General features: G+C 43.1%; 1 protein-coding gene across 1 annotated transcript in view; it reads right to left on the reverse strand.

The window, feature by feature from the left end:
* Positions 1-5177: 5177 nt before the first annotated feature.
* The window catches only part of NUDT3 (nudix (nucleoside diphosphate linked moiety X)-type motif 3), a 129940-nt gene continuing 123572 nt past the window's right edge, over positions 5178-11545 (reverse strand). The window contains exons 3-5 of the mRNA XM_012646604.1: positions 10811-10855; positions 9946-10030; positions 5178-5890 (exon numbers count right to left, since the gene is read on the reverse strand). Coding sequence (XP_012502058.1) covers positions 5712-5890; positions 9946-10030; positions 10811-10855 — 309 coding nt within the window. The 3' untranslated portion in view covers positions 5178-5711. The remainder of the gene's footprint in view (positions 5891-9945; positions 10031-10810; positions 10856-11545) is intronic.

Genomic DNA, 11545 nt, shown 5'->3' on the forward strand with positions numbered 1-11545 from the left:
GCAAGTGCTCGGGAAGACAGGCTCCAGTCGGGACTGCTCCCTGCGGGGTTTGCAGACGACCTCGCCGACTGAATGGTTCCCAGAGATGCCCCACTTCGCCCCGCCCTGCAGAGGGGGTGTCTTAAGGCCCAGCGCTGGAATTGCAGCCTCTTACTTTTTTTCCCAAGGAGTTACAAAGACTTAAGATTTTGACCTAAATGCCTGGCTGGAACCTCAAGCCCGAGATATTTTACTGTGCTGTTGAGATGTTCTCTGAAAGGTGCACCCACAGACAACAAGCAATTTAGTGGATAATTATTCCAGACCAGAGTTTCTGTCCTCTGACTGATGAACAGAATCCCCACATGTGGCCCGGCACGGGGTGAGTGGCAGGATGAGCAGCAGACCACGGTGATGAAGGACCTGGCAAAGTGACCATGCTGCTGGAAGCCTGCATCCGGGCTTTTAGGTGGCTTTTCTGTGGTTTCCTAGTAAGAAGTCAAATAAGTTTTGGGGTTAAGAACTGGGAATATAAACCAAAGAAAACCTAGAATAACTAAACAACTGACTGCTGGAAGAACAGAAGCAATGACTCTACCTTCTGCATAACAGTCTTTCTTCTCCAGAAGAGTCCCTCGTGGCCTGCTGAACTCTGAATTAACAAGCCCTCCCTTCAAGCTCCCCTACACGGACAGTCGGACAGTCGCATTTCCTGAGACAAGCTCAGGCTCACCAAATTATCACTGTAAACAAAGTTCCAAGGGAGAGACATGACTCTTTTACTTTAAAAGCTTCATGTTGCAGAGACAGCCGAAATCATATGACTGGTAGGCTCAGCTCAAGGAGTGTGTCTGAATCAACACAAAATGGGATTCTCTCTTTTTATTAATTTTGAAGGGGACTAGGAACAAAACTATTTGATTAATCTGGAGGTGAGAGGTATCATTTTCTCAGATGCTCCAATTAGGCTTCTCACATCCCCGAGAGGCCATCAGCTAAAGATAAGAATTTCTGCGGCTAACACGAAACATGGTCAACATGGGAAGCTGCCCTTTTAGAGGCGGGAGTGAAAGGGTGCTGGCCTCCAAAGGAGAATATGTCTGAAATCTCCGGGCTCCCAGGACCTGCGGTGACTTCAAGTCAACCTGATGCACAGACAATAGTATCCTTTATGAAATGCAGTCAGTGCTCTCCAATTTATAATTTTCTTTACCTTAAAAATTTTACTCTTAAAATCTCACTGCTTTAGGTGACATTTACAGTGACATGGAAAACAGAGCTCTCCTGAATGGTGAGATCTCATTGCAAAGCTCACCCCAGAGCACAGAGGGCTCTCTGGTGTACTCTCCGGCCCACTCCATGCAAGCTGGGTGCCCTGATGGAGGCAAGGCTAATATGGACAGCTCCACAGCCTGGAAGCTTCCCAGAGCCTCAGGGAAACAGGCTCTAGCCAACAGGGCTCAGAAGAAATGACTGCCACCTCAACTGGGCAGTATGAATTGCAAAGCCTTGGGTCTGACCTCTTGTAGAGTCTTCCTATAATCCCAACACTGGGAGGCTGAGGCGGGAGGATTGCTTGCGGTCAGAAGATCGAGACCAGCTTGAGCAACATAGCAAGACCCCGTTTCTACAAAAAATAAAAAAATTAGCCAGGCATGGTGGTGCCACCTATGGTTCCAGCTACTCAGGAGGCTGAGGCAGGAGGTCACTTGAGCCCAGGAGTTTGAGGCTGCTGTGAGCTAGGATCATACTACTGCATTCTAGCCTGAATGATAGAGGGAGACCCCGTCTCTTAAAAAAAAAAAAAAAAAAGGGCTACAAGGGCCATTTGCATTATTTCATCACCATTAAATAATCTCTTCCCTCCCGACAGCTGCTTGAGTTAACTGTCCTGTATGTCTCATGTTTTTTGTAAAGTTACGGATTATCTTCTGAAATGTAGATGGGACCATGACAAAGCTGTATTATCAATTACAGCCAACTCTCATTTCTCTTAAAGCAAACACGCATCCCACTGTGGAGATTTCTCCAGAAACACGAAAATCACACAGTTGTGGCAAAAATCACATAGTGGCTATTAAAAATCCTTTTTTGTGAACTAAAACTGTGAATGTGGCTCAGGCTAAGCTGTGTTGTTTTTTTTCTTTTTTAAAGATGAGAATGGTAACTCCAACAAAGGCACGAACACAGTATTAGATGGAAACGAGAACTATGTGAAGCCCAAACGTGAAACACGCACCAGGTCTAACAAAAGACCTATCACATCTCTGGTTAAAGAGGTTTAGCAGGAGCCTCCAATGAGCACTGTGTGTGGAGAAGAGAAAGGGGAAGAAGGAAAAAAAGTTCTGCAAGGAACTTTTATCTTCTTTCAAAAACCACAGAAGCTGACTTTTTTCTTCTAAGCAAGCCTAAGAGACTTTACAGGGCTGACTCCTAACATCAAAATAAAACATTTCTTTGCCATGAAGAAATTTCACTACGTAGCAACATGAACAAAACCACTGCAGAACAGTCCCAGAGGGCAGTGGCCTACTCTGCGCTCTAGAGGCTGCAGAAGCGAGGCCTCACGTGCCTTAGTGTGCTGTGGGACACAGCACGACACAGAGTGGAAGTCCTACAGCAGTGTCACCATCTAGGCCTTCCTTGGCTTCAGAGGGGATGATACTCACACCCCCTTGAACCCCCCCACCTGGCTCAACCTAGTCTCAGCAGTGAGGGAGCCCCCTCCGTGCAGGAGAGACGGGGTGGTGGACACTTGTAAAAACAAAACAGTCCGTTCATTAACTGTTCCATCCTGTTATGTTTGCTATAAGAAAAATCAAGACTCTTGTTTCATGGGGCTGCACTGTTTCTGGAAGGCTACAGAAAATCTAACATGGTTGACTTCTCCCCGCCCCCACACGATTAAGTCCTGGTCCAAATAGATTGCTTGACCTCACTGGTGTTTCCCCAATGGCTGCAATTTATAAACTAAAAATAAATTTTAATTAAAAAAATCCATGGCTATCTTCTTCTATTCCGAGTATGGCAGACTTTGCTGGATGCTCCAGTAATAACCCGAATCTAGGACATGCAAACTCACTGTGAACGAGAGGCTACAGGTCTGCCCTAAACACAGGAACCTGTTTCCATCAAGCCTGAATGAGGCCAGCACTGGTAGAATTAATGGCAAATCAGTACCAATGAAATATTCTGCAAAGAGGGTAGTTTTTGTGCTTTGCTTCTTTTCACTTTCTTTGGGGAAATAAAGGTTATCGCAACCATGGGTCTAACTAATCTATCACAAAAGGACTGTGACTACGCATCAGTAAAGACAGCCATGATGTTTGTGGTGCCAGGGAGGGAAAAACACCAATCCCTGCTCTCCAGGCTCTGAGTGCAATAGAAAACAGCACTGGTTTCAACAGTTCTGGCGCTGGACAAAGCCTCCTTTTGTCAGTTAAGAAAGCACCAGCCAATCTCTCCAGTTAACTGCATTAATAGCGTCCATTCATGTCACTGAAAAATACTTCTTGGCACAGTTCACTTTCCTGACCCAAAGACACCAACAACAATCAAAACTGTACTTTTTGGGGTAGTACATTGTTACGCTAGCCCAGTCAAAACATCCTCAGATCACTACAAAATGCACAAATTACTATTAACACTGCAGTTCCTTTTTTAAGAGTACTATTTTCCTACAAAGCATTTTCAAGCAATACCATAAAGTGGAATCTATCTGGAAGAATGTGTTTTTTGAATTCTACTTAGTGCTTAGTTAAATCTGTTTTATTTTCCCTTTATTTGAACAGAACCATACAATGCTCTAAGTCAGGCAGTAAGAAACAGTGTGTTCGTTTTTAAGTAGGACATGTGAACAGCAACTTGGTGTTTAGACTCAAGTCCCATGGTGCTATTTCTATCCACTGGGACCCTTACTTAGGGATGTAATTCCTCCCCCAGAGGTATGATGGTATTCCAAGAATACAACTGCTTTTTGGCTCTGTGTTTCAAGACTAGGAGAGAAGATGCAAACTAAGAGTAGACAGCCAAGCTTAAAGTTCACCCACTAATGTTCTCCAAAATGCTGAACACTAAATGATACAGCACTACCAGATATACACATTTCTTTTAGTGGGAGGGAAGAGCAAAAGCTTTTCAAAGTTTGAGTATTTATTAGGATTTTTAAATAAGGAGAACTACGATTTTAACTTCACATCTTGGATATGTTTTGACAAAAGAGATGCCACTAAGAGTACAGTGACAATCTCCTGTCCGTCCCAAGCCAGGATCAATCAGTGTTCCCCTCTCTAATCCCACCCTCATCTCGAGACCCTTTTACTTCCCAACTAAACAATACAACTGGCAAATAAAGCCAGCATGAAACCTGTATTAAAAACCAACAAGAGAGTCCGCAGTGAGCCAATGCATTATGTGGCCACTCTAGTAAATGATTACGTGGCTTCCCACAGTACTTTTCAGAAGATGGACCTTTCATATCCTGGTGGAAGAGCAGTTTAATATTCTGAGCGTGCTCCATGGTGCAATCACAAGTGCTGCAACATTACAAAGACAAGCAAACACCTGAATTTCCTTCCTGTGTACTTATCGGGAACTTAACGTGGTTACCCAGTGTGCGGACAGGACTGTGTAGCTGCACTTGCAAAGTACAGCTGGATGCTTAAGAGCACGAGGACAATATCCAGTTCAGCACGGTGTAAGGCATATATGGACAAGAGAGGCCATTGTCAGCAATAAGTAGCATTATGGAAAAGATTCCAAACCAGCAAGATAGAGATGGTGCTCGATGCTCCAGTTTTTTAGACAGCAATCCCAAGAATCCAGTTCAAACCCCAGTGTCAACACGTAGGGCAGAATTCAATCTCTATCATTGTTTCTACAGATCTGGGCTGAGGCCATTTGCTCCTGGCTTGGTAATAAAAAAGAAAATAGGTTTCTTCCTGTTTCTTTCTTGGCATGGAAACACAGCTTAGAGAAAAGAAGGCCACGAGTCCTGGGAGCACTACGAAGGTAGGTGGACTCTTGTAGAATCCTACGTAACTACAGTCAATGACTGGGGACTAGAGAGAAGATAGGGACACTTGCCTAGTCACTAGTATTAAAAACAAAAAAAGTAAGTTAATTGTGAGGCTCTCAATTCCAGAAACACCCAAATTAAAAAAAAAAACAACAACTTGAAAAAATAAAGAGTTAAATTCCTCTTTCTAAACGTCATTTATTTACATATTATATGCCCAGTATATAATGTGTAGATAAATGTATCCTGCAGTGAAAGAGACCAACCTACTGGATTAAACAGTACATTGTAGGACAAATTCTTGAATACTTTCATCTCACATTGGAATCTTTTAATAAAAAAAAATTAAAAATAAAAGAAAAATGTCTGGCCAGGGCTGGGATGAGACAAACAGGAACACTTCAGAATCCAAGGCAGGGGAAGGCTGTTTGCCTATCTTCAGAGGACTGTAGGGGTGTGAGAAGGAGGGACAGATCATGCACAGAAGTACTTACAAATTACGTACCCAGCCCCCACCCCCCTCGATAAAAAGAGAAGAAAAAGCCCCATCACTTAACACCAAACAGCAACATTATCAATACATCCTTTCTCTGCTGCCCATCATGCCTTATGTGAAAGAGGAGGCCTGTGAGGAGAAGTGAGAAGAGCCAGGGTGAGAGGGAGATCTGCACTTCAGTCTCGTTTCCAATTTCCATTTCTCGTACGAAGTCTTCAGTCATCTGATGCCTGACGTGGAGCTCTGAGCAGAAACCGAGTACGTGGCGGCCACGACCGGGGTGCCATTGTTGGCCGAGTAGCCTTGCCTCAACGTTTCAAAATAGGATGCCTGCACGGGTTTGTGATATTGCAGCACTTTTATGGCATCTTCTATTGTAAACCACTCCCTCTTCCTTCCTGTGGAGGCGGGCAGAAAAAGAAATTAGTACAAGAGGGAAGCAATGAGGTTTCTGAGCACAAAACTTTTGAGAAAACATTGAAGAAAACATCAAGGCAATGCTCCTCAATACTTTTTAAATACGTATTTTATTTTTTTCCTATATTTTTCTTACAAAAGTAATACAAGCATATTTTATATGCTCCAAATATTATACAAAGGCCTAATGAAGAAAATAGGTGAGAAATTTGCACGCCGAGGAGCTAAGAGTAACTGTGTAGAACTGCTCTCCCGAAAGAGCGCTGCTAGTGGCTTCCTCCCGCCCTCCCGGGCCTGGGCTTCCCTGCTGCTCCAGGGGCCGAAGCCCAGCAGCATGCCCACCACACGAGAACGAGCATGAACACCAGCTGCCAGAATTACTAGAATGGCTGGCTTATAATCAGTTATTTATTTTAAAAAACTTTTATAGGAGTGATTTAGCTACATAATAGAAAACATTTAAAAAAGAAAAAATCTCAATACAATCACTCTTAACTTTTCAGTCTATTTTTTTATTCCTTTCAAGTGTATGTTTTTAAATCCTTTATTATTTTCTCTCTTTATAAAAGTAATAAAATATCATTGTTTAAAATTGGAGAAACAGAGGAAAGTACAAAGAATACAATTAGGTACCCATGATCTTTTTTTTTTTTTTTTTTTTTTAAAGAGACAGGGTCTCACTTTGTTGCCCAGGGTGGAGTACAGTGGTGTGATCATAGCTCACTGCAGCCTCAAACTCCTGGGCTCAAGCGATCCTCCCACCTTACCCTCCCAAGTAGCTGAGACTACAGGTGCGTGCCACCACACCTGGCTAATTTTTTGATTTTTTGTAGAGACAGGGTCTCGCTCTTGCTCAGGCTGGTCTTGAACTCCTCTCCTCAAGCGATCCTCCCACCTTACCCTCCCAAGTAGCTGAGACTACAGGTGCGTGCCACCACACCTGGCTAATTTTTTGATTTTTTTTTTTAGAGATAGGGTGTCATTAAGTTGCCCAGGCTGGTCTTGAACTCCTCTCAAACAATCCTCCCACCTCAGCCTCCCAAGTAACTGGGATTACAGGCCCGAACTACCATGCCTGGCCCCATAATCTTACAAACCAGAAATGACCACTCTTAATACCTCAGTGCAATTGTTTTTTTTTCCCATTCATACGTGAAAAAGAAATCGTATTTAAACAACTATAATCAGACCATGCTTTCAGGTGCTCTGAACCCTGACAGGGCCTGCTAGAGGGCTGTGGGAGGCACCAGAACTCTGAAGCCAGCGTGCCGGGCACCCATCACGTCACGGGCTCCCTGAGCTGTGCAGCCCTGGGCGAGTTACTGAGCCCTGTTTTCCTGATCTATAAAGTAGAGATAATATGTAGGACTTATCTCACAAGTTTGTTCTGAGAATTCACATGTAAAGCACCTGAAGAGTACCTGACACACAGTATGAGTCACTTTTTTAATGATTCTTGTTTACTTCACACTGTTTCTTATGCAATTTTGTATGTTATAAAAAAGTATTACATTTAAGTAGACTGATGGTTACCAGAGGCCGACAAGGAGAGGGAGGAGGGAGAGAATGGGGGAGAAAAAAAAGAAGATAATGTATTTATTATACTGAATAGTACACTTAAAAATGGTAAAGATGGGGCCGGGCGCGGTGGCTCACGCCTGTAATCCTAGCTCTCTGGGAGGCCGAGGCAGGCAGATTGTTTGAGCTCAGGAGTTCGAGAACAGCCTGAGCAAGAGCGAGACCCCGTCTCTACTAAAACTAGAAAAAAATTAATCGGCCAACTAAAAATATATAGAAAAAAATTAGCCGGGCATGGTGGCGCATGCCTGTAGTCCCAGCTACCCGGGAGGCTAAGACAGAAAGATCGCTTGAGCCCAGGAGTTTGAGGTTGCTGTGAGCTAGGCTGATGCCACGGCACTCACTCTAGCCAGGGCAACACAGTGAGACTCTGTCTCAAAAAAAAAAAAAAAAAAAAGTCTTTATCCCTGTTTTTTTTTTTTCTTTTTTTAACCTCCCAGGGAAAGATCCCTAACACAAGACTACAAGAATAAAGCATTTGAACTTTCAAGAGCTCTTGATATATATACTGCCAAACTGCTTTCCAGAAGGGCTACTCCAATACTGATCCCCAATCCTGCCTACACGTGTCAGATGTTAGTCTTGCCGTACCTCACCAGCATTATCTTTTCGTTTTTTTTCTTGAGAGACAGGGTCTCCCTCTGCTGCCCAAGCCAGACTGGTGGGATCATAGCTTACCGCAGTCTCAAATTCTTGGGCTGAGGCAATCCTCCTGCCTCAGGACTACAAGCATGTACCACCATACCCGGCTAATTTTTTATTTTTATTTTTCGTACAGATGGGGTCTTATTATGTTGCCTAGGCTGGTCTCGAACTCCTGGCCGAAAGCCATTTTCCCATCTTGGCCTCCCAAGATGCTGGATTACAAGTGTGAGCCCCTGTGCCTGGCCGACATTATCTTTATCACTGCCAATTCTTTAGGTGAAAATCAGTACCTCATTTTGGTTTTCGTTTCAATTTCCTATTTTAACGTATATCTATATATATATACACACACACAATAATCAGGGTGTATAACTATACCTTGCTTTTTTCATTCACTGACACTATTTCATAAGCATTTCCCCATGATATATAGCTTTCGTAATTGTGGTGTTTAACAGCTGTGTAACATCTCATCAGATGAATGCACCCTCACTCACTTGTCATTCATTGTGTTGTAGGGTTCAGATGCAATTTTTCGTTAGTAAGATAATGCTAGGAAGAGCATCTAAAGGAAAGCTCATAAGCTTATTGCTCGTATTTTAGATTATTTCATTAGAAGTAAGAGTACAAAGTAATAACCTTGTTTGGATATTAACAGAGCAAGGGTACCTTAAAAATTAATATCACAAGTGTGTGACTCCCGCCTGACAACGCTCTGAAGATAGGGCCACACCACACTCATCTCTATCTCCTTTTCAGGCCCTACCACTGGCTGTCAAGGAGTCGGTTTTCAATATACCCACAATGAATTTACTGACTTCAGTATATTGCATTATCATCAGACACAAAGGCATTAAGAGCCAAAGGGCCACGAACTGCCCAGATTAACAGTACGAGGGGACATGATGGCAAGGCAAACGCTAACAATACAGAAAGGGGTTTTGACAAGTGAGTCTTACCTGTTTGCCAGTTTATAGCAGAAATTAATATACTTTTCCAGTATATACTTTTCTTGAGAGGTAAACAATTAAACCATGAGCCAACCATTACACCACCTCGGTTTTTGGTTTAAAAGATATACATGCAATAGATTAAAGAAAGTGGCTCCTCTCCTTTGGGAGAAAGCTGGGTGCACATAAAGGGCAACACGAATAAAACTGGAAACCACCTCCACTACTCTGCATCTACTGACTGATTTTCTGGAGGGGCTCACACCACCAGAGCAACAGTTTTCTCCAACAACAGGAATGAGTGTCATGAGGAACAAGACCAAGGTCCTGCTCTCACTTTCGGTCCCCAAGGCTAGCAGCAGGCTCTTAATCAAGATCTGCTCAGGAAGTAGAGAAGTGCAACCCTTTTTGGAAAGAACCCAATTTGATTTTAGAAACATTTCTTAAACATATTTTTTCTTTTTGAGACAGGGTTTTGCTCTGTCTCCAGGGCTAGAGTGCAATGGCGTCATCAGAGCTCACTGCAGCCTCAAACTCCTGGGCTCAAACGATCCTCCTGCCTCGGCCTCCCAAAGTGCTAGGATTACAGGCGTCAGCCACTACATCCAGCAGAAACAATATTTCCTATTTTTATGGGCCATGTTTCTGTTAGCTGACCACGTACCCAACACCCACCTTCAGCTTCCATTTGAACATTTCAAAATACTAACTTTCTCAAGTTCAAAATATACATGCTTTTCAAAATTATTATTAAACAGGTCCTTCTATTATTTCTTTTCTTTATTAGACTCCCATTTCTGTTTCTGAGTAATGTAAGAGCTGGTCGTGGGGAGCCCTTCTGAGGCTGTCTGGTGACAACTTACCAATGTTTACTGAGTCTTCCCAGTCTTCCAGGACTTCCGTGACAATTAGCACATAGACATACGTCCTATGCTTCCTCTCCTGGTTCTGAAGAACAAAGAGAGAAAGAGGAAGAGTTTTTCCTTAGAGAGTTAGGATTACTTAAAATGAAACAGACTCTTATGCACATGTCTAGGGTGCTTAAGACACAAAGATTCCTTTTTCTTGTTATCATCCTACAAACATGGGCACGTGATTTAAAACAGACCACACCTGGATTTGAGGGTGTGTTCTCTGGACAGACTTTCAAAGCCAAATCTTTACACTTGCTTTTCCTCCTCCTTTCCCTAAATGCAGCTTCACAGGAATGCTGTGACCTTGCAAGGAGAAGGCACCGTGTAAACGTAACCAGCTGGTAACACCAGGACAGGAGAGACTGTGGATGGGTGAGCAACGGAGAGGCCTTGTGCTGCGGCGACCCTGGCAAGGCAAACGGGCTGAGTGTCTCGCACAGCTCCCCTTTTCCTCCGACCCCGCTCACCACTATCCCTCCTGATTCATCACTTCCTTCTGCCGTCTACCACGGCCTATTTCCTTGTTTTCTCCTGCTTTGCTACAGTTAATTGTCTTCTATTTTTCCTCTATTTTCTCTACACTTATCTACCCTTCTTCCCACCTTGGGAGGAGAGGCAGAAAGGTAGGAATAGGTAAAGCAATTCCAGTTGTTTGGAGGAGGAGACTATGGGATTTAAAATGGAAAGCATGCTATTCTCTGCTGATGCTGCTTTGTTTCGAAAACTCACTGAAACAGAGATGGCACCTTTCCTACATTAATATCTATGGTTATAAATACGATACCATTTGTACTGAGGATTTTAATAGGCTTACCTCAAAAATTCCAACTAGTCTTCCCAATGTCCCTTTTACTCCAGCCTGAAAAGTGAAAAAGAAAAATTAACACACTGACACTATTATATTGCTGGTCTCATTCTGAATCTTCTTGAGCAGACTGTAAAATAGAAATAAATACCTCATCTCTACAAAAAGTAAAAAGAGGACACAACTTGGGCAGACTCCAGGTCTATAGAGGTAATACCAGTGTTTCCTGTGTGTCACAGACTGCTAACAGCAAGGCACGCTCTGCAGAGGGACAATTCCTCTCATTTCTTCTAGTCTCTCTCCCCGCTGCAAAGCTGGCCTAACAGAGTGAGATAGTCAAGGCCATGAAGCCATATCAAAAATATTTTGAAGCACTGATTACTTCATTTATTCATTCATTAAACAAATATATATTTAATGCTTAATTTGAACCAGAAAATAATATAGGTGCCAGAGGTATAGTGATCAATAAATAGGCTAGAATACAAGATCCTATGGGAGCAAGACTCTTGTTTGATTTGTTCTTGGCTGTCTGTATACAATATGCCAGAAGAGAGTTCAGTAGCCTGCGGGACTCCAGAAAAGCGTAAGTCAACAAAAACATAAACATGATAATTCTGCTAGTAATAGGTATTATGACAGAAATGCACAGAGCAATGTGATGTATAGAGAGTGACAAGAAGAGGGGCAAATTCAATGGGTAAGGCAGGGCGCGGTGGCTCACGCCTGTAATCCTAGCACTCT

The sequence above is a fragment of the Propithecus coquereli genome, unplaced genomic scaffold (assembly GCF_000956105.1).
Source record: "Propithecus coquereli isolate 6110/MARCELLA unplaced genomic scaffold, Pcoq_1.0 Scaffold248, whole genome shotgun sequence".
NCBI classification, from domain to species: Eukaryota; Metazoa; Chordata; class Mammalia; order Primates; family Indriidae; genus Propithecus; species Propithecus coquereli.